Raw genomic sequence first — 20,791 nt, 5'->3', positions numbered from 1 at the left:
TTGTTGTTTCAGCCATACTGTTGAGGCGCCTGTTTACTTGGGAATCATATGTTTTCTGCCCTGGTCCTCACTGTATTCAGAACAGTTACTTAGCTTCAATAAGCCCCTTGTTAAAGCCTTTTCCTTTCTGTAATCTCATCAAACTAACCAAAAGGAGTTTGTTCTGAAATAGAGTCCCATTTTGTAACCTGGCTTCCTGGAGGAGCGCTCCCCATGCTCACCCGGCCCCTCCACCACAAAAGGGCTCTGCTTGTCCTAGCGCTGACAAAACACTCCGTCTGTTTGGGTTAGTCAGCAGGGGGTTAATGAAAAGCCCGGCCCTGGGGACTCCCACCTTATCTGCAATCATGAATTTATTGAAGAATGTGTTAATGTGCTGGATTTTATTCATCAGGGGTCAGGGCTTTTCAAATTCTTCCTCCCAGCTCCCCCTCTTTCCATCCCTCCCCAGCAAGCTCACAATGCTGTTTAAACAAAGGACTCCCAACACAAAGAGCAAATTTACACAGTAAAGTTTTCTTGCAAGCCCAGAGCAGAGTCTGGAAGAATTCCAGCTTTATAAAGAGAAAAGGGGGTGGGGGGAAGAAAGGGGGAAGGGAGACAGGGGCATTTTGCAGAGGATAAAAGGAAATTGAGAAAAGTTCCCACCTCCTGAAGCTCAGCCCTGAATATTCTCCATCAGTTAACCCCAAAGCAGGAGGATGTTTTGGCAGAACATGAGCCCTCATAGCATCAAACTTCTCAGCCTCCTTCGAGGTGGAGGCTGAAATTAGTGTTTCAATATCACATTTAGGGTGACACTTCAACAGCTCCTTTGTCTGTGCACTGCTAACAGAAACCCCTAAGAGGACACAGCAACCATTCACCAGGGCTCCTCTCTGTTCCTTGTTTCACAGGTGTGACACAAGCACGATCTAAATGGAAATAACAAGGCTCAGCAATGGTGACATGGTGACACGTGTCCATGGCCAAGTGAGAACACGAAGGAGCCACAGATCCCACCTCCCATATCCCACCACGTGCTGTCCCAAGACCAGGGACCCCCAAGGTCCTGTCAGAGCACCCTTGACACCTCCCACCCAGGCCTGGCAAGGGCCCAAACCCACTGCTGGAAATAGGCAGCCATGGATCCCCTTCCATCACCTCGAACATCATTCCCACTCCACAGCTGGAATCAAGGGGTGTTTGGTTGGTTGCTTGTATTCTTTTTCACTAAAAGGTTAAGGACCCCCACTACCCTGTCCACTTTGGTTGTGCTGGTCAGAGCTCTGGGCATTAGAAAACAGGGCACAGCCCTGCACTAATGAACCAAAGATGACCACATGATTTTCTTCAGGTCTTGTCACCTCCACTTCTTGCACTGTCATTGCTAAGCTCTGGAAACATCTCAGAAAGGAGAGCTTGGAAGAGACCTCACCCCCATCCACTCCTCTGCCCTCTAGGTACAGCCTTACAGAGCTCACCTGAGCAGAGTTTTTAAACATTTTAAAAGGAAAATATAGATATTTTACAAGCAAAATATATGTGATGTTATTTGCCATAATGCTAAACTGCTGGGGGAGCTACAAATTGTCTCCCAGGTACAGAGTAACCACTTCAGGAACATGAAGGGATTTGGAAATACTCAATATTAAAAGAAACCCATTATAACGGGATTCTATTTTTTAACAACTTTCTCAGCCGAAAGGATGCCATTGACTCAAACTTTCATTCCTGTGTTTATTTACCTTGGTTTTTAGGGAGAGAGATGCCTTCTGCTGTGCTCTCATAGCACCAGCAGCCATCTGCAAGCAGCTCACCCAAACAGCAGGGGAAGAGGGGCTTGAAACGACTCTGGAGTGACACACAGGAGCCCCCAAACAGCACTGCAGGAATGGTGGCTGGCACTGCAGGGGCAGAGCTGCCCAGCAGCCACACGGCTTAGTGGTGGCCAAGGAGGGACCAAGCAGATCTCAGCACATGGGATCCAGCTGCACTGCCAATGGATTCCTGACTGCTGAACATACAACACATATTTACAGAGTCTCCTCCGTGACAGGAATTCCAAAGCCTCATGCAGAAAGTAACTCAAAGGACGTAATTAAATCAGTTAAATGGCTTGGGCAAAGAGATGCAGCTACAGACAGATTTCAACTCTCAGCACAATCACAGGCCACAGGAAACGATTAGGAGAGCAAGAACTGTAAAAGCTCCAGGACCAAGCACTTGCTTTTCTTTACTTAATAAACTATAATCCATGCTTAACTCTGACACAGACCAGGTGAGCCTCTGAGCACAGTGCCCAGGGATGAAGGCAAGTGTTTGGGATAGGCAGGCACCGTGCCAGCAGCAGCAGAGGTGACATTACCAGGTGACAAGTAAAGCCAGTGTCAAGAGCAGAAATCAAAGACCAGCCAGTTGATTTCCATCTGTTAATGTGATGTGCAGTGAACAGTGAGCTCCTGCTGCCTTTTTGGAAGCAGGAGCTTGGGGCGGAGCGTTGCCGGAGCAGGAGGGGCTGCTCCAGCTGCTGGCAGAAGCAAAGGAGCCTTTGCACAGTGGGAGATCTGGGAGCCAAGACACGGCCTCGTGTGCTGGAGGAGCTCTGTGAATCCAACCATTAACAGAGCTCGTGGTCAGTTTTACTGAACAGCTAGGACAAAGCAGGAGCAGGGCTGGGGGCTTGGGGAGCGATCCTGGGGGCTGCTCCCACTGCCCAGCAGCTCCAGGCATGGTCTGGCCCCTCTGGACAAGCTCCAGCGACCAGAGGAGAAAGAGAGACACTGCACAGGGAGAGGGGACACAGAGAGCAGGACAGCCCCCAGATCCCATGGCAGAGCTGCACAGACACAGAGAGCAGGACAGCCCCCAGATCTCATGGCAGAGCTGCACAGACCCAGAGAGCAGGACAGCCCCCAGATCCCATGGCAGAGCTGCACAGACACAGAGAGCAGGACAGCCCCAAGATCCCATGGCAGTATCTGGGCAGAGCTGCACAGACATCTCCATCCCCCCGAGGCAGAGGGTACCAACAACCTCAGGGTACAGACAGGGCCACCTCTGAGGACAGGCTGGGGGTGGTCACCATGGGAATGAGGAACACCAGAAGCTTTTGCTGCCCAACCACTACTCAGTCTCATGGGGGAACTGCCTGGGCAGAGGGGAAGGTGTTATCTTCCATGGGCTTCCCTGCAGAGCAGGGAATACACTGCTCTGAACACTGCTGCTATACAGCTGCTATGAACACTGCCATTCTTCCTCCCTCAGGATCAAAAAATAAAATTTTAAACCCACCAACCCTGCTGGGCAGAGGGACACCACTGATGGCAGACAGGAATCAGCAAAGCAAAATCTCCCAAATCTCGCAGCAGCCCCAGGGAGCCACACACGTATGAGGGTTTCCCCAGATCATGGGCAAATTTGTACCCATCACAAGGTCCAGGGCTTACCTGAATATGAGCAGTATCCATTCACTTCTTCACACCCCTGGGAAAAAGGACTTACTAAAAAAATCAACAAACCTGGTATGAAATATAGAGTAGCCACCATTAACATCATATTTATTGTTATTTAGTTGCTCAGTAAAACATATACAGATATGTACAATATGCAGGAATACAGAAGACTGCACTTTACATATTTAAAAAAAAAGAAAGAAAAATAACACTCAATTTCATGAGCTATCGTCACAGTCTTCCAACCAAGCATTTAGGAAATGAATTTAACAAGAATTAAAAAAAAAAAAAAGAAAAAGAAAAAAAAATTACAGGATTGCCTAACACACAGCAGAGTCAAGTTTTCATATTTTACATGTGCAATAACATTTTTCAGAAGAGTTTGCTAATGCAGTACAGATTACCAGTGTTTTGAGGTTTCTTTTTTTTTCTTTTCCATGAACCAAATTTAGTACAAAGAAATAATATCCTTTTGCTTAAGGCTGTTTTAAAGCTGTAATATTTTTGGGTAGTGAATAGTGATAAAGTTATAACTGCCGGAAATCAGAACCTGCAGTTTCACCAGTCAGAACCTATGAGCGGATGGACTCAAAGCAACAATTTTGATAGAGAATTTCTAAGACAAAATTAGACTATTTCCTCCATTAGCCTTAAGCATTAAAGAAGAAACAATTCTACAAAAATGGGTTATGCTCTTACACACCATCCCTTGAACAGCTGTGAATCCAGTAGCTGACAAAACCTTACACTGCAGCTTAACAAAAATAAGTCAAATGTACCAGTTTGATTTGTCATCCCCTCCACCCACCCAGTGCCCATCCCACTGCTGTGCTCACCTCATCCCTTCCACCTCCCAAAACTGGAACTGTTTTGCCTTATTGGTGGTGTCTGGAAGTCCAGTCCCAACCCAAGGCTGCCCCAGAGTGACCATGGAGACCCCAGGACCTGCACAACTCCCCAGGTGATCCAGGTGACAGAATTCTGGTGCTCATCCCCTTCCACCCTCAGACACTGTGAAAACCTCAACTAAGTAACAAGCCTAAAGCCCCTTACTGATGCTCAAACAGCAGAGAGCAAGTAACCCCAAGAGAACGTGATCTGGAGAAAATTTGCAGGAGTACTTAAAAATGAGGCCTATTCTGTCCTTTTTTGGCAAAGAGGTATTTGATCGCTCCTCCCAACTGAAATGCAAGGGAAATTTTGCTCAGTTTGCTACGACACTGCAACTTGCAGACTAAGCATGGGGTTTTTTTAGGGAACACAGAGGGAGCCAGGGCACGGGGCCAGGAGATGGGGGATGTCCTGGCTCCCCCAACCCAGCCCCGAGGCTGCGTGGGAGCCTCCGGCGCCAGCCAGGCCAGGGAGAATCCCCAGGGCAAAAGGCAAAGCCTCATTGTAGCTGTTGTTCACAAGCCAGGGCAGACTGTGCCTCGTACCACCCCTCTTTGGCTTCTTGTCCAGCTGCCCCCCATCTGGAAGCCATGCAGGACACACAGGCAGGATGTTTCTCCCAGGCATTTGGGGAACACCTATCTGATAAAATTCTCCCCCTGTTGACCCAACTCAGCCCCTGAAGGAAGTGAGCCTTGGGCACAGGGCTCTGCAGCAAGCAGAGGTCAGACCTCAGTGCAGCTCAGCCCTGCCACTGTTCCCTCAGTCTCCCACTGCTGTCTGTGCCTCAGTTTCCCTCTCCACAAGAGTGCAACTTACCTCTTCCACAACTGGCTTTTACCTACAGCTCCCAAATATGTTTCAGTTGGAATATTACTGTTTAGAAAATTACATAATTTCCAACATGTCAGGCCATGCTGACACTTTATATGTGTTTAAAAAACTGATCAGTGCATTCAGTGTAAAATCAATGGAGAAAATGGACACAATGAAATTACTGCAGGTGCCACCAGCACTGTGACAAAGCTTGAACCTTCTGTATATGCTGTCAGTACCACATCCCCAGGTGATGAGCAGGACATGATGCCTGTCCTGGTCAGAACGTAGGGTTTCTGTTCTGATCTTTGGCAAAAAAGCAACAAAAGCTAAAAGCACAGGTTGGTTGGTCCTGGCTAACAGCTGCCTCAAGCAGAGCTCATTCAATCAAAATCAGAGACAGGAGGTCAGCAAGAGGACTGTGTGTGACCGTATGATTTAGTTAAACTCCACAGCCAGTGAGCCCAGCACACAGGCAGCCACAGCCTCAACTCCTCCCTCTCTGACAGTCCCAACCCTGCACTGCACGCACTGCCCAGAGCAGAGCCAGAGGTGCCACAGCAGCCAGGGCTCCACACTGCACAGCTCAGGGCCTGGAGACACAGCCCCTGGCCTCAGGACACCTCCTCACCTCACAGGATCCCACTGATCTTAGGGGAATTGCTTGTGCTCTGCATTTCCATAAGGAAGTGAGAAAGCAAGCTCCAAGTGGATGAGAACAACACTCCAGGAGAGAAGTGCAAGCTGCTGAGAATGAGCCAGCAGAACAGGGTGGTGAGACCAAGCCACCACAGCTCCACTCAACGGGGATTTCTCTTTAAAAGCATCTGAACTCGGTGTTCCCTGACAGGTTCCTTCCCGTGGCACAGGGTGTGCATCCCTGACCTCAGGAAGCCTGAAAAACCTGTTCTCTTCAGTGCAGCAGGAAAAACTAAAAACAAAGCACAAGGCAAGGGACTGTACTCCGAGCAGGAATGCCACCAGGCCATGAACTTGGCTGAAATTTTCATCTCTAAGTGATGGAACACAGTGACTGGTGTCACCCCAGGCCCCCCACAGCAGCACAAGTGCTCTGGCGTGCACTGAACACCCATGCTCTGCTGACAGGATTTAAAATCAAACATGTACTTAGCTAAGCCAGGACTTGAGGAATCACAGGCAAAGAGGCACCTTCTGGAAGGGGGCTGACAGTGATCACTAGGAGATACTTTACTGGGGATGGTGACATTTTATTGCAGGTGCAGGAGGAGCTCTGCACTCCTGGTTGCACACCCTGACAGAGGTACAAACCATCCCAGCTTTTTGATCCAAACCAAGTGGGTGTGAGGCAGCTCCACAGCCAGTGGCTCCAGGATGGGCAAAAATCCTCATCCTCGTGGAAGCTCCAGCTTTAATACAAAGTAAAATAATATTGAAAACCAAGATTAAAAACTATCCAAATTTATCCAAAGTCAATTCATTGACCAGACCCATAAATCAATCCATGCATGGTTAATAAGAGCACATTCAAATCACATTTCCAAACACTGCGAGTCTCTCTGAAGCCACATATGACTGAGAGTGAGGATTCCAGACCACCCTTGGCTTTTTAGGCAGAATTTCCTCTCCGTTGGTGTCTACTGAGAATATTACCTCAAAATAATTAAAGACCCAGCACAATCATCAAAGATAAAATATAAAGCAGTCTTCAACTCTGTCCCTTCAGCAGGGACACATCCGTGAAATCATGAATAAATAACCCTAGAGAGACCAACCTTTATTTCACAACCAAAACCAAAGCCTCTAGTGCTGTTCCTGAGCTCCAGGAGCTGTGGGAGGTGAGCTGCAGGCGCGGGGCAGGACGGGGCCACTCCTGGGCAGAGGGACACACAAATAATGGACAGTGTGACGTAAAACCACCGGAGAATCAGCCCATCGTGTCAGTCGTGGCTTTATCTGGTTTGCTTCCAACTTTCGTCTCGAATGAGCATTATCTAGCCCGAGCAGGAAAGTATGGCTTTCCTTTTATTGTGTGCATCCAGCAACGCTGTTCTTCAGTGTGTGGCAGAAATGGGGCCTTGAACGAGTTTGGGGGATTCTGACACCAGGTCTCCCTGCCCTGGCAGATTAGGAAATGCCACCCCTGGGCACACAGCCCCCTGCATCTCCCAATCTGACCCCTGCCACTGCACTGGAACCTGTTGTGGCAGGGGCTGGGGCACCCCCAGGCAAGTGCAGGAGACACTGGACCTGCTGCCAATCAACAGCATCCTTCTGCAGTTTAAAATGGGCAAAAAGTGGGCAGGGTGCAGGGGATTTTCTTCTCCACTATCAATAAAGTGGGAAATGCAGGAGCACCATCAGGCCCTGGCAAGCAAGAAGGAGCCTGGGCCTTTGGAGGAAAAGATAATGACAAACTTATTTAAAAAAACCTCTTCATACCTTCCCTGCTGTGCCTGAACCAGCCCATTCATGACAGAGCTCCATCCCAGGTACACAGAAGAAGGAGCATCCTGGCCTCACCAGGAGGCACAGAGCAAAACAAGGCTGAAAGCAAAGCCTCATTCTCTCAGGAAAGGGCAGGTCCATGCCTGAACATTCAACAGAGCATCAACTGCTTGGTTTGTATGAGACTGGCAAAGGCTGGGTGTCACTACAACATGATTTAATGCTGACCATTTTGCTTTCACTGGTGTTTATTCCTGAACTGCTGCTCCTCAGGATCACCATCCTAATAAGCACTGAACAAAGCAAAACAAAACAAAACAAACAAAAAAAAAGAAAAACAAAGCAAATGAGGAAGAAAAGGAGGAGGAGGAGGAAGAGGAGAATCTTTGTCTTATTATGACATACGTGACTTGGACACACACTGAGATGAAAAAGGAAAAGGCCTCATCTATAAATGTATGCCAAGGTTACAGAATAATGGGAAAAAGTGGTCTAGCAGGAAAATCTTAAGCAAAAGTGTGCTAACTGCAGAAGGGTTAACACTGGTAACATACTGTGGCAGAAGATTAAAAAAAAGTTGAGGTTTACTTTAAATTAACCCTTTCCAGTCCATATGCCACTAAGCAGGTACCAACCTAGAAAAATAGTCCACCTAGCAGTAGCGGCCCTTTAAAATTAAAAAAAAAAAAAAAGAAAAAAAATAATAATTTCTTTTGTTCAAGTCAGGGCAGCCACAAAAGTCCCGAATCTGTTGGAGATGTCCGAGTGCAGGGACCTCCACGTCGGCACCGCAGTCCGGCCCTTCGCCTCGCCCACGTCGTCCGTGCAGTGCACCGAGAGGCACTGCAGGTGCGTGCCCGTCTGCGCCGCCGCCGCCGAGGGCTTGCTCGGGGGAAGGTCGTGGGCTGCAAAGGGTTCACAGAGAGAGGTTAGGAGACCTGTGACGTGCAAACCCGTCTACTCACAGCCTGCAACCCCGTCTACTCACAGCCTGCAACCCCATCAACTTGCAACCTGCAGCCCCATCAACTCAATCTGCCAGTGGTGCTGCCACACCCTCTCCCCATCAGCCGTGCTCCTCTCCTGCATCTCCTCTCTGCCTGGGAGGATGCTTCCCCTGCCCACCCCGAAGCAAGATCTGGCTGGTTGTTCACCAGGACAGAAGAACACCACCTGAGAGAAACCAGTGATGTGTCTGAATGGGATGGAGCGGGGCTGATGAGTGTGTCCTAGACTGCAGCACAATCGGGAACTTTCCTTCCCTGCTGGAAACGGATGCTGACACGCCACCGAGCAGGAAGCCAGCCCCAAACCCTCCGTGCCCTCGTGGTCAGTCCCAGCATCAGTCTCCCTCTTCCCCTCCTTTATTGGAGCACCGTGATAATATTTTTCTTAAAAATTCATTCATTTTAGGACTTTATATGATCTTTAGGTATCATTAGTTTCTGTTAACCACAGAAATTTAAGACTTCAACTGAAACATCCTAAACAGTGTCCCTAGGCCTTTTTCCTCTGGCTTGTACAGTTCATGTGAAGAGTAGCTAAAATGGGTAGAACATGACAAAGATGCAAATGTTTAACATCTCAGGACTTTTCCTCCCATCACGTTTCTCCTGTTCCACAGAGCCAGGCATTGTAGGGATACCACACTTCATGGGGCAACTCATATTACTTTCATTCAACCTCCTGCTATACCAGATACAAAACCAGAACTGAACAGCTTGTTACACAATCAGTAATATTAAAAAATAATGCTAAACTAGCCTGGAAGTCCTTGGTTTAAACTAGAAAAGGCTTTCAATGCCTGATTATCACAGGATGTCAGAGATGCTCATATCTAAAACAGTGTAACATCACCACACAGGAACTACCAAGAATCTGAGGATGTGATGCCATAAATGCTGGGAGAAGGAACCAGGCTCCAGAGCAGCGCTGCTGCCTGCTCAGCCCTGCTCTGTGTCAGTGCTGCAATGTGCAAAATCCACACAGACCTCTGCTGCACACCTCAGCCAGGCCCCGTGCTTGCTTTTCTCCAGGCACCTCCTGTGCTGCTGCAGTCGAGGATCCAGCAGCAGCAGGGCAAAGCTACTCACATTATCTACACCCAAACAGATTCCAGCTCCCTGCAGCTGATGTTGGGTGGTTTTAGTCAGTTCTGATGAACAGGCAGCACTGAGGGGCTCAGCAGAAACATGGAGTGGAGGCTGCTGTGTGATACCTGAAGTTCCTGCAGGCAAAGAGGTTTTGGCACAGATCCCTTCCCAGCACATGGAGCTTCTACTCTTCTTTCCTGTCAGCCCTGAGTCCTACAGCTTTGGGAAAATCACAGGGCAAAAACCCCAGACTCCCTGAATAACCACTATTTGATCAGGTGTTCAATTAAACTTTCTGTCCAGAATGCAGCTATACCTAAGACATTTTTTATTCATAAAATATTCAAAACTCACATGGGATTGTGCAGAGAATTGTGAACAGGAAATGTTTTCCTTACTTGTATTTGTTCACAAGACACGCAGTACCCACTGTTTTTATTCTTAGGTCTCCCTGACTGCACAGGACATGCTGGGCTCGGCACAGGAAGAGCCAGCGCCTCGAGATTAGTCCTTGTGACAGCAGCTCTCTTCCTCTCCTGCAGAGAAAGAGGAAAGAGTCCCACAGCTGAACTGCTGCCACAAGGGGCCCAGGGGTCCCAGCAGTGTTTCTACAAGGGCTGCAGGAGACCCCCAAAAGCCAAGGCAGAGGTGGCACATTCCCAGGCTGGGACCGGAGCCAGAGCTGCTCCCCTGCACCAGCTGGGCAGGCACCCCAACACCTAGAACAGAGCTGGTCCTCAGCAACAATTCTGTGAACAAGTTCATGTGCCACAAGGAATTAGAGAATAAAAGATTAGGCTTATTTGTTTGTAAATCAGCAAATTATTTCTAAGCCATTTGCTGTGGATATAATTCATAAGCAAACTACTGATAAAGAAATCAAAGCAATATCCCACATGGATGAACAAGATTCCTTGGCCTGAGAGGAAAACCCAAGTAAAAGAGGAGAGCAGGAACTGAGCCTCAGTTTGCAAAGCCAGTACTGGCACTGTCCACACGAGCCTTGCTCACCATGGGACACCACTGTGGGAGCTCCAGCTCTCCTGTCTGTTGTTAATGAGCACAGAAAATGACGTATTCAAATTCAAAACAAAGAGAGCTCGCAGCAAAGCTTGCACTGGCACAAGAATTCTCAAAGCCAATCTGGATGGAAATTTTCAGTGCAATTTACTTTTTTCCAGTATTTCTGTCTTGACAAAGGTACGATGCTTTCCAGGAAAAAACCTTTGTAGCAAAAAATTAAAGTTGTGCTGATCCACCTAGTGAGAATTATGCTCTTAAGCATGACATACTGCCTGATGCTTGTCCCAGAACAGTAACACTCTCCCAGCAGACCTGTTTCACCAGCCATGCTCTCTGCCTCCTCCCTGACAGCCACAGTGTCCTGGCACTCCCCAGCCACAGTGTCCAGGGCAGTTCTGGTAGCTGAGATGGACGTGACTCGGCACGTTAAAATCAGTCAGGTAATGCAAGATGGTGCCACCACATCATTGCCTCACAGCTGCCAAGTCCCAGATAAATCATTGTCAGTCACAAAGTACCTCACTGAAAGCAGGGAATTTTTAAACAAATTATCTTTAAACTGCACAACTGCCTCTATTAGCAACTACTGCAAGAAATTTGTGTTATTAAAAAAAGCAGTACACTTCTAATAAGGGCCATCCTCCACACCCAAGATCTTGAGATGGTCTGGGTGGAGACTTCCCCTCCAAACCAAAGGACATGACACAGAACCCGGGACTGACAAAAGCACAACCACCCTGCACAAAGGACAGCGTGTGCCACTTGGAAACAGCAAATGCTGAAGCAGAGGTAAGAAATAAAACATCATATATAAGCTCATGTCATGTTCATGTGAAAGACATGAAACTCAAAGCAGTGAAGTGACCAAAGACCAAAAGAAGTATGGAAAATTCTCCCCCATGATGGTGTCCTTCCCCACTGCTGCTGGTGATGCTGTGGTGGTCTCAAGAGCCAGTCTGCTTTTAGGTAAGAGCTTCTGACCAAGCTTTACCCAGCCAAACACATTCCAGCCATTCAGCCCCAGACAAACAGCGAGAAGAGAGTGCCCAGCCAGGCTCCCCAGGCTCAACCCTCTGCTCTGACCCTGCACATTTAGGAAGCTGCTCTTTCGTTCTGCTCTACTTTGCAAAGGCACACAGCCTTCAAAAGGAAAAGGTTGCTGTTTGTTTGTTTGTTTACACAGCATTAATGGCAGCGTGGTGACTGACCCAGGAGCCTGGCCAGCAGCGTTGGAGCCTGCAGCTGGGAGACAGGAAGAGAACCAGGAGTTCTGCACCACAAAAAAATTCAATACACACACTACAGACTGCTTTACCATATCAGCTCAGGAACAACACATTTCTTTAGTGAGGTTAGACCCTGGCATTCACCTTACTCTGCAGACAGCATGTGTACGCACCTTCAGTCCCTCCAGCTTCCTTCTCCCTTTTTCATGAGACCCTGAGCAGTTAAGCTGCTCAATATAAAGCCTCTTTTGTCGTGTAGCATCTTCTTATGCATTATGAAAAAACAAACTTGATCTTTTTACTGTGACAACCCCACCGAGCACTGTGCAAACCCAGAGGTGTCCCAATTTTTAAGTAAAGTAATCCCATTAAAAACGAGTTCACCTGCACAGATACCACACATCGAGTGCATCTCCTCGTCAGAGAAGAGGCTAATTGAGGGAGGGCTGGTGTAGCCAAGGCAACTGCAGATGCTATGCTGAGACACCAGGAGCTGATGCTGCTCTTCAGGTGCTGCTTATGCCATCCTTCTCATCTTTGCCAAAATCACCACCAACAAAAGGACGGAAAGCAGCGAGACACAGAGCGAGAGCGCAGACACAGCTCTGGTAGGGGTCTGGTTGGGAGTGGGTTCCACTCCACATTTCAGCCTCCCTTCGAGATTGAAGTGACAAACAGGAGGTGAAGATCCCTGGAACGGCTGGGTGCCCCAGGGCTCATCCCTTACACTGCCTCACCGCTGTGACACGGGCGAGCGCTGCCCTCGGTCCGGCTGCCCGGCCCCGCCGCCGCCCTCGATGGCCAGCCAAGCGTGAAGGCCCCGCACTGCTACTGATCTCGTTAAGGCTGAATCGGAGGATTTGGCCAACAACACTATATTCCCTGATCAGAGATCTGTTTCCCCTCTACCATCTGATAACCATTCTTAAAGGACGCGTTAATGGGCTTCCCTTCACTCCCTGCCCGTTAAGCAGAGGCCGAGCTACCATAAGAGGGAATAGATTTGAGTAATGATCCCTTATGAGGCAGCAAACCTACATATAGTGTTTAAAATTATTCCCTTAGGACAAGATGTTTTTCACCAAATCTCCCACATGACAGTTTGACATATTGGTTCAGGCACATAGCTCTGCATTTGTACACAGCACAGAAGCATCTCTTTCCAGTTTTTGAGGAAAATAAGGTCTGAAAACATTTTATGTTTCCCTGGACACTGGACCTAGTCTCCACAGATTAATTTATTCCTAAAATTGTATTTTAAAAATTTTATTTTTAAACACAACTGGTTCATTTGTGTTGATAAACAAATGAGCAATCTCCTTCCTCACCTCTGCAGCACTGACAAACTCCTTGACAAAGGCATTTTCTTGACCCTGGAATACAAGGAGGCAAGGGCTTGCATTTGTTCCTAGATACAAACATGGCACCTGCAACCTGCTTACACCATAAACCTGCATCACTTTCAGGTGCCTTCACCCCTGACAATCTGTGTCTGCTTTGGGCTGGATGTCTCTGCTGTTCCCAATGCTTGGAGGCACAGACTGCCTCTGGACCCGGACTGGCAGCACCCAGCTCTGCTGGCACTCAAGGAAAAGCCCCAACTACCCCATTATTAGAACATTCCTCTTAATTTGATTTTACTTCTTCATTTATTCTGTGTAATCCCTGCTTGCAAGACACTTGAAGGTGCTGCTCTCTCTCTGCACACACAGAATTCAGTGCTGGTGGTTAAGGTGAACAGCTGATGCCAAGGACTCGTCAGGACGAGCCCAGCGGAAATGGGGACAGGTGACTCCTCACGCTGCTGACCAGCACTCAGCAGAGACACCCCAGCTCCAGGGTATTGGCCACATTTCACTGCATGACATTTCAAGAAGCCATTTGGCTTGGTCAGCCCCTCAATTTATTGTCAAGGCCCAGCCAGCTGAGCGCTCTCTGAGAGCCTTTCTCACGGAAGGAGGAAGGGCTCTTCATCAAACATGCGTGCACAGAGCTGAGCACCCTCCCACAGCACTCGTATATCCTGCAAACCTGGATTAAAGCTCTGACTTTGCTGCAATACAGACAAGACTCACCCAAAGGCATGGCACACCCAGGCTAACACACAGTCTGCTCACCCTTAATGCTGCTTGCTGCCCACCCCTGCATCAGCCCATCAGCTCTGGCAGCATCCTCTGGTCCTCATAGGCCCTTCCTCCACAGACAGCTTGATTAATTGGAGGTGCCCGAGGCTCTAAAGGGAGCATGTATCAGCCCATGCTACAGAGATGTTTATTTTGTTTTCAGTGGTCTCCAAGCTGGCATGGGGCTCCATCAGAGCTCGCTGCTTGCACAGAATTCAGATAACAGGAGACACATAGTGCTTGCTGCAAATACATATTTTTCTTTTTTTCTCCCTTGACCTCTTTTCCTGCTCCTGTTTTCACCAGGAGCAATGGAAGGATGTGCACGCCACGACAGGGAGGCTGCCCAAACCCACGGCAGCATTAGGAGTTTGCTGTCAGGCTGCAGGGTTACAGTCAGACTGAGAGCCACTGCTCACAGAAAAACAGAAGAAACTGGTGAAAAAAATGTGAAGTAGGAAAAATGCTAACCCTATCAATGGAAAAGGCAGCACTCATCTCACGTGTAGCATGACCTTGAAGACACAGAATGAAGGATGTGTGGATGAGGACAATGACATTGCTGTTGTAAAATCCACATTCCCTCCACTGTGCCAGGAAGAGATGAGCTGGGGAACTCATTGCTCCCCACCTTGCAGCCAGTGCCCGGCAGGAGAGCAACATGCCACCACGGCTCCACAGGCAAGTGTGAAACTGCCTATACCTATTTATTTCTCTGGAGGCTACTGTTAAATCACTGCTTTCCAGCTCTATAACTCTCCAAGAAGAAAGGAAAGCTCTGCATCCCTGGAGATGCCAGAAGCTCTGGGCCTCGGGACAGCACCAGCTCCTGTACCTTGCTAGGTGGCCACAGGGACAACGGACTGTTTGTAACTCATATCCTTCCTCTCTTTTGGCTACCTTCAGTTCCTCTTTTCAGTTTAACACACTGACTGTCAGGCTGGCTTCCCTGCAAAACCCAAACCGCAGAGGGGGGTCCTGCCTACCCCCCTGGTGAAGTGGCTGATGTGGGGTTTGGTTCTCACAGAACAAAAGAACGTTCTGGCAAACCAGGTCCCACCCCAGCTGCAGTGCTGCTGTTTGCCAGTCTGGTTGTGCCCACCCCATGCAGGTGAACCACTGCTGTGGTTCAGTGTCTGTGAGAGCCACGGAAATCTGAGCTTCCAGCCAGGGCCTAACCCAGCCACATGGCTCTACACTGCTGGCCAGCTCTGGTGCCATCACCAACACCGTGCTCTCCTCAGCTCTGCACAGTGTAAGAACTGTGGCCCTGCCCAAGCAAGGAAAACTGGCATTAAAAATCAAACCAAACCAACCACCAACAACAGTTAGACAATGTCTGGACACTTCCAACAGAAAATAAACGTGAGTCATGCAACTACGGCCCATTCCAGCACAGCTGACCCAACAGTCACAATATCCATATCCAACACCAGTGAAGCCTCAGGGAGCTCCAAGTTATTTTCTGTTGTTCTTCCCCCTCAAAAAACCTGAACACTTCTGCTCATCTCTGAAAGGCCACCCACCAGCTCCATCACACTGACACTGGGAAGAGGCCAGGACCAGCTTCTCTCACATAACCCCTCCTTCCAAAGGGCTGTGGCTGTCTCAGACATGGCCCTGCCTCTGAATCCAGCCCCCAGCATAAGAAGACCACCTCCATGGCAGGAAAGAATATTGGCTGACTGATCCTGTGTTTTCATGCTGCTGGCACACATCACCTGCTTGCACTAACTAAATGCTCTGAGCCCATTTTCACCAAGAATGACAAATGACACATCCATGATGAGTAAGGAAATGCTGGGTTTTGCTTTCAAATGTATTTCATATGTACGCAAACTATCACATGACAGTTTTACACACAGCTCCAGCCCATGCAAAACCCATCTCTTGACTGCCAGAACGCACAAGCAAACAAAAGATTTTCAATAAAATCCAAAGTGGAATTTTCTGATTGCCCAGAAGTCACATGAAACCATTCAGTAAGCTCTCACTTAAATAAAACCAGTTCTGGACACAGTCTAGTATTATTTCAGGACAGGCCAAAATTGAAAAAAAAAGCTACTTAAACATTCTGCATTAAATCACCACCTGGACATTCAAAAATAAGGTAAAATGCCTACTTCCACTAGCAAGGGAAGGGGTGTACCAACGGATTTCTAAAGGCAGTGAACAGTTCATGATTATGCACAGAGCATACAGAAACACGTAAATTCCAGTGCTTCATCAGATTTGTGCAAGAGCTTTGATATAACTGTGGGGGGAAAAACAGATATTACAGTAATAAGTAGGATATCTAAGCCCTGCAGAACATACATGGAAAACTATTTTCCCTGAGTGAAAACAGAATTAAAGATGAAGATTCCCTTCAAAGAACTTTGTTCGTAGTCATTTAGTTTCAGGATGCAAATTAAATGAGCACTTGTTAGCAAACAAAATAAGGGAATTAGCTCTGAAATAATTTCAGGCTCTTGTGAGGCACAGATACACTTGGCCAAAGACTTTTAGGTGTTTTGTCACATTGTTCCCCAAGAGCTCTCCTGTGTTCTCACATCCCAAAGCCAGATCTGCATCCAGCCTGACTGGGGTGGGACAGGGATCTGCTTGGTCCCTCTGTCTCCTCCCTGGCTCTGCCAGCAGCTCCCAGAGGTGCCTCTGCCCCATCTATAACTCACAATTAGGAGAGCCTGTAACACAGAACTGCCACAGGCAAAGTCAATCTCTCCCAGGGGCCTCACACATCTGAGGCTCCTGCACACCAAGAAACGGTGATCATGTGCAGTAATGCTTGGGGTTAAACCACACAAGTTCAAGGATATCCCTGAAAACACAGTGGGAGTTTACCAAAGGCTAACATTAGTGAGAAGAACCAGCATCAAGGATCATTAGCTCTTTTATGCCATTCATTTATAGCCTACCTTGAAACACATCCCATTTCTCTTTAGGACACCTCGAGCTGAAGTTTGGTGTCTCAGGGGTGAATGAGGAGACTTTGAGAAACAGAGTTCATGAAAACAAAAGGTGTTAAGCAATTTTACCACTCACAGATCAAGAGGAAAGGAAGACCAGAGACCTCAGGTCAAAGCTGGCACCTGCAGAGAGACAGTTCAGAGATGGACAGAACAGGCTGAACAGGGCACTAAGCACCTGGCCTAGTGGAAGGTGTCCCTGCCCATGGCAGGGGTGTGGAACAAGATGAGTTTTAAGGTCTCTCCCTGCCCAAACCATTTTGTGATGCCATGGGCCACTCCCTGACCTGCACTGTGCTCAGCAGCACCAGCTGCCTGACACTTGACACTCCAAAAACAGGGGGTTCCAAATCGCTGCTTGCAAGTCCCTTGCAAGTAATTCACAGGCAAATTCTAAAAATTCTGCAAAAATTACTATAAAAAGTAGAATTGTCAGGATGCCTGAGCTTCTTAAAGAAGGGTCAAAATCTCTGCTGGAAAACATTTAAGTGCTGGCAAATCAGACTGAGAGTTGATACTATCAACCCAGCACATCCTGGGCAAATTCCTTCTAGATCTCTTCTAAAAAAATCCCAAATTCTGGTATACCCTAAATTTTGACTACAGAAAGAGATAGAAATGTCGTCATATAATGCATTTGGCATATTCAGAAAGATCCCCTAAAGCACCAATAAGGTGTGGTGATTGAGCCCAGAAGTCTGATGGACGAACAGAGTTTGATTGAACAGCATATTTAAAAACTAAATCTATCTGAAGGGAAAGAAAAAAAATCATTAGAAGAAATGCACTACCAAATGAGGAGCAATGGCAGTGAGGGAAATTCAGCATAAAAAAAAAAAAAAACCCCACAAAAGAAAAAACCTGGCATTCTTAGGTACAGCTGTAAGTGCCACTATTAGGATAAGAGAAATATAAGCTCATCTTGTATTTCCAATTGTCACATCACTGTGGAGAGTCTTCATGAAATTCTCAGAATAGCAACGAATCAGGAGCAAACAGCTGTTCAAGCAGGAAAGTCACAGGTAGACAGACTTTCCTTGCTTCAACAAAAAATTAACTCTAAAGTTTCACAGGCCACTAAATCAACAGAATGGGCCTGCACAACACAGGACAAACAGTCTCATCTTCCAGCCCAAAGCTGATATATGGGCCTGTGTTCTCCTTCCAGCCATATGCTCACGTGATTTATGACCCACAACAATTTCAATACTCCTGGAAAATGAAAGAACAGCAGACAATTAGTTCATCCCACTATGCTGGGGATTGTGCGGGATCTGCCCTGTGGCACCTCCCTAGGGAGTGGGGCCAGCAGCCCCAGTTGCTCCTGTCAAGGGCAGGGGAGGGACATGGTGCTGAGCAGCACCCAAGCACTGGCACCGGGAGCACAGCACATCCCCAAGAATTCACTGCATGGAGCAGCCCACAGGAACTCCAGGAGACATGCAGAGGCACTTCTAACCAGGAACTGGAGTGACAAGACAAGGGGGAATGTCCTCCTCTGAGAGAGGGCAGGATTAGATTGGGTATTTACTCAGCGAGTACTGAAGCACTGCCTGCCCCATTCCTGCAAGTGTTCAAGGCCAGGCTGGATGGAGCTTGGAGCAACTTGGTCTAGTGAAAGGTAAAAGGTGAAAGGAGAAAGGTGTCCCTGCCCACAGCTGTAATGATATGACCCTTCTAACCCAATTCCCTGATTCTCTTCTGTGATTCATTCCTATCCCATCTGTAAGTACAGCTGTTTGTGACAGCTGCTGCTAACCTGGTCTAGATCTGGTCGGTGCAGTACAGACTGTCCCACTAGCAGGGCGTAAGGACCTTGTCATTGCTACCTGCAGCTGAGCCAGGCAGGGCACTGCCTGCAAGGCAAACACTGTCAAACCAGGCAGGGTTCAGCTCTGCAGCACCTGCTTCGCTGCCACAACACAAATGCAAAGGCATCACCAAACAAAATCCTCCACCCCACCCTGAATTAGGCTTTTCCTTCACACAGGTGGGGTGAAGTGCAAGTTCAACAGCTTGACTCATACAGCCAAAACTTCACCCAACCCCAGCCACCACGGCAGCATCAGCTGGGGCTGATGCACTTGTGAGCCACCACAGAGCACACAGCTGAGAGCCTGTGAGATACCAAGTCTACTGACACAACATCAAAATTGGTTTTTCTGAAGCCAAGGGTATCCAGACTGGTCTTTAGCTAACTTCTGAGTGACAAACCCAAGTCACACATCTACTCAAAGGCATGTCTCTGAACAGCAGCATCATGCCCTCCATGGATGAACATTTTGTCCACTGGGAAATGTGCCAAATAACTCAGGTATCCATACCAGTACTGCAATGAATTCTGCTATCTGCCATCCTGCTCAGGTCTGCATCCACACAGCTTCATCCCCCAGCAGCAGAGCTGCCAAGGCAGATGGGCCAGCAAGGCTTCAACAAAGGGTGAGCAAAATGGCAGCAGGAGCATCCATTACCCACAGGACAAGGATAGAGGGATGGAGTCTGAGCTCAGTGTCTTAATGTACCCACCTTGCCTCCCTTCCTGCAGGCCTTAAGCAGAAGGCAGCTGTGCTGAAGGAGTTAATCTTGCCTGGAACAACCTATCTCCGGTTTCTCAGAAACTCCAAGGCTGCAGAGCTGGGCTTTCTGCTCCCTGCCTGCTCCTGCCTGCCCTGCCTGCAGCCTGACCCCTGACATTTCCACTCTGCTTCTCCCTGGCATGGAAAACTTAACCATACACAAACAAACAGGTTGGGAGGACAGATAAATGGAACAGAGGAGGAGAAAGGGAAGATTGCTCAGATTCCTTGTCAAGGCCCTGATTAAATAACAGCAGCACCACCAGACGTGGGTGAGGGGCTGGCATTTATCAGTAAACCCTGAAGTCTACAGCAAGACATCTCTGTTTAATTAATCCTGAAAGGGTCCCTTCCCCCTTCTACTTCCCAGGGAGGTTTTGAGGATCTGTAAGTTTAAAGACACAGTGAATCCTTTTTAGCTCTTTCCTTACAAAACACAAGGGCAAAACCACAGTCAGGATTCCCTAATTCTGTGGCAAAGGCTTCCATTGCATGGACACATGCAGGTAACCCCCACTGAGGGAGCATCTTGGATTCAGTCACACCTCTGAGGCAATACACCCATCATGTGACAGCTTTAGTGACCAGCTGGAAGCCTGCACACACATAATCACAACCAGGCATGGATCTGCCCACCTCACCTGGACTCTTCTGCCACAGTTATGCAAAACCCATTTCTCAAGGGATAAGTCCCTTCAGTGCCTGATGCAGTTCTAGTGTCACCCATTTTTAAACAGTATTCCCACAGTGGAATCAACATCACCCAGCAGTGGAAAAGACTGCATATAAACACAAAGCAAGACAACTCCAAATGCTCTTGTCTCTGGGCTTTCATGTAGCTTGAGGAGGCTTGGGAGGACCTTCCAAGGCACCTTCCATTTCAGGAGGTGCCCTGCCATTTGATCCAAAGTGAGCACTGTACTAGTGCAAAGACCAGAGTTTAAGCCATCAGCCATGAAGGGCCACAAGGCTGGAAATTCACTCCACACCTCAGCAGCTGTGCGAGAGGAGCTCTGCTTCCAGGGTGCCTTCATCCCACCACAATGCTCAGAGAGCTGTAACAGCTCTGGATCATATAGAGTGGACAGATCACCAAACCCTAAAGCAGCTTCCAACAGGAAAGGCCTCAGCAAGCACTTTCCAAGGCTCAGTATCAGTCCTCAACAGGGAACAGGGCAGGGAGGGTCTGGCAGCAGTGGTCAGGCCCCGAGAT

The 20,791-nt window shown here is 48.2% G+C and overlaps 1 protein-coding gene across 1 annotated transcript in view; it reads right to left on the bottom strand.

Annotated features, from left to right (window-relative positions):
• Nucleotides 1-3,513: 3,513 nt before the first annotated feature.
• MN1 (MN1 proto-oncogene, transcriptional regulator) overlaps nt 3,514-20,791 on the bottom strand; it is a 34,970-nt gene continuing 17,692 nt past the window's right edge. Inside the window, exon 2 of the mRNA XM_064392080.1 lies at nt 3,514-8,473. Coding sequence (XP_064248150.1) covers nt 8,286-8,473 — 188 coding nt within the window. The 3' untranslated portion in view covers nt 3,514-8,285. The remainder of the gene's footprint in view (nt 8,474-20,791) is intronic.

The sequence above is a fragment of the Passer domesticus genome, chromosome 17 (assembly GCF_036417665.1).
Source record: "Passer domesticus isolate bPasDom1 chromosome 17, bPasDom1.hap1, whole genome shotgun sequence".
In the NCBI taxonomy this organism is placed as follows: domain Eukaryota; kingdom Metazoa; phylum Chordata; class Aves; order Passeriformes; family Passeridae; genus Passer; species Passer domesticus.
The sequence above is the reverse complement of the archived record's forward strand: the minus strand, read 5'-3'. Positions and strand labels throughout refer to the sequence as shown.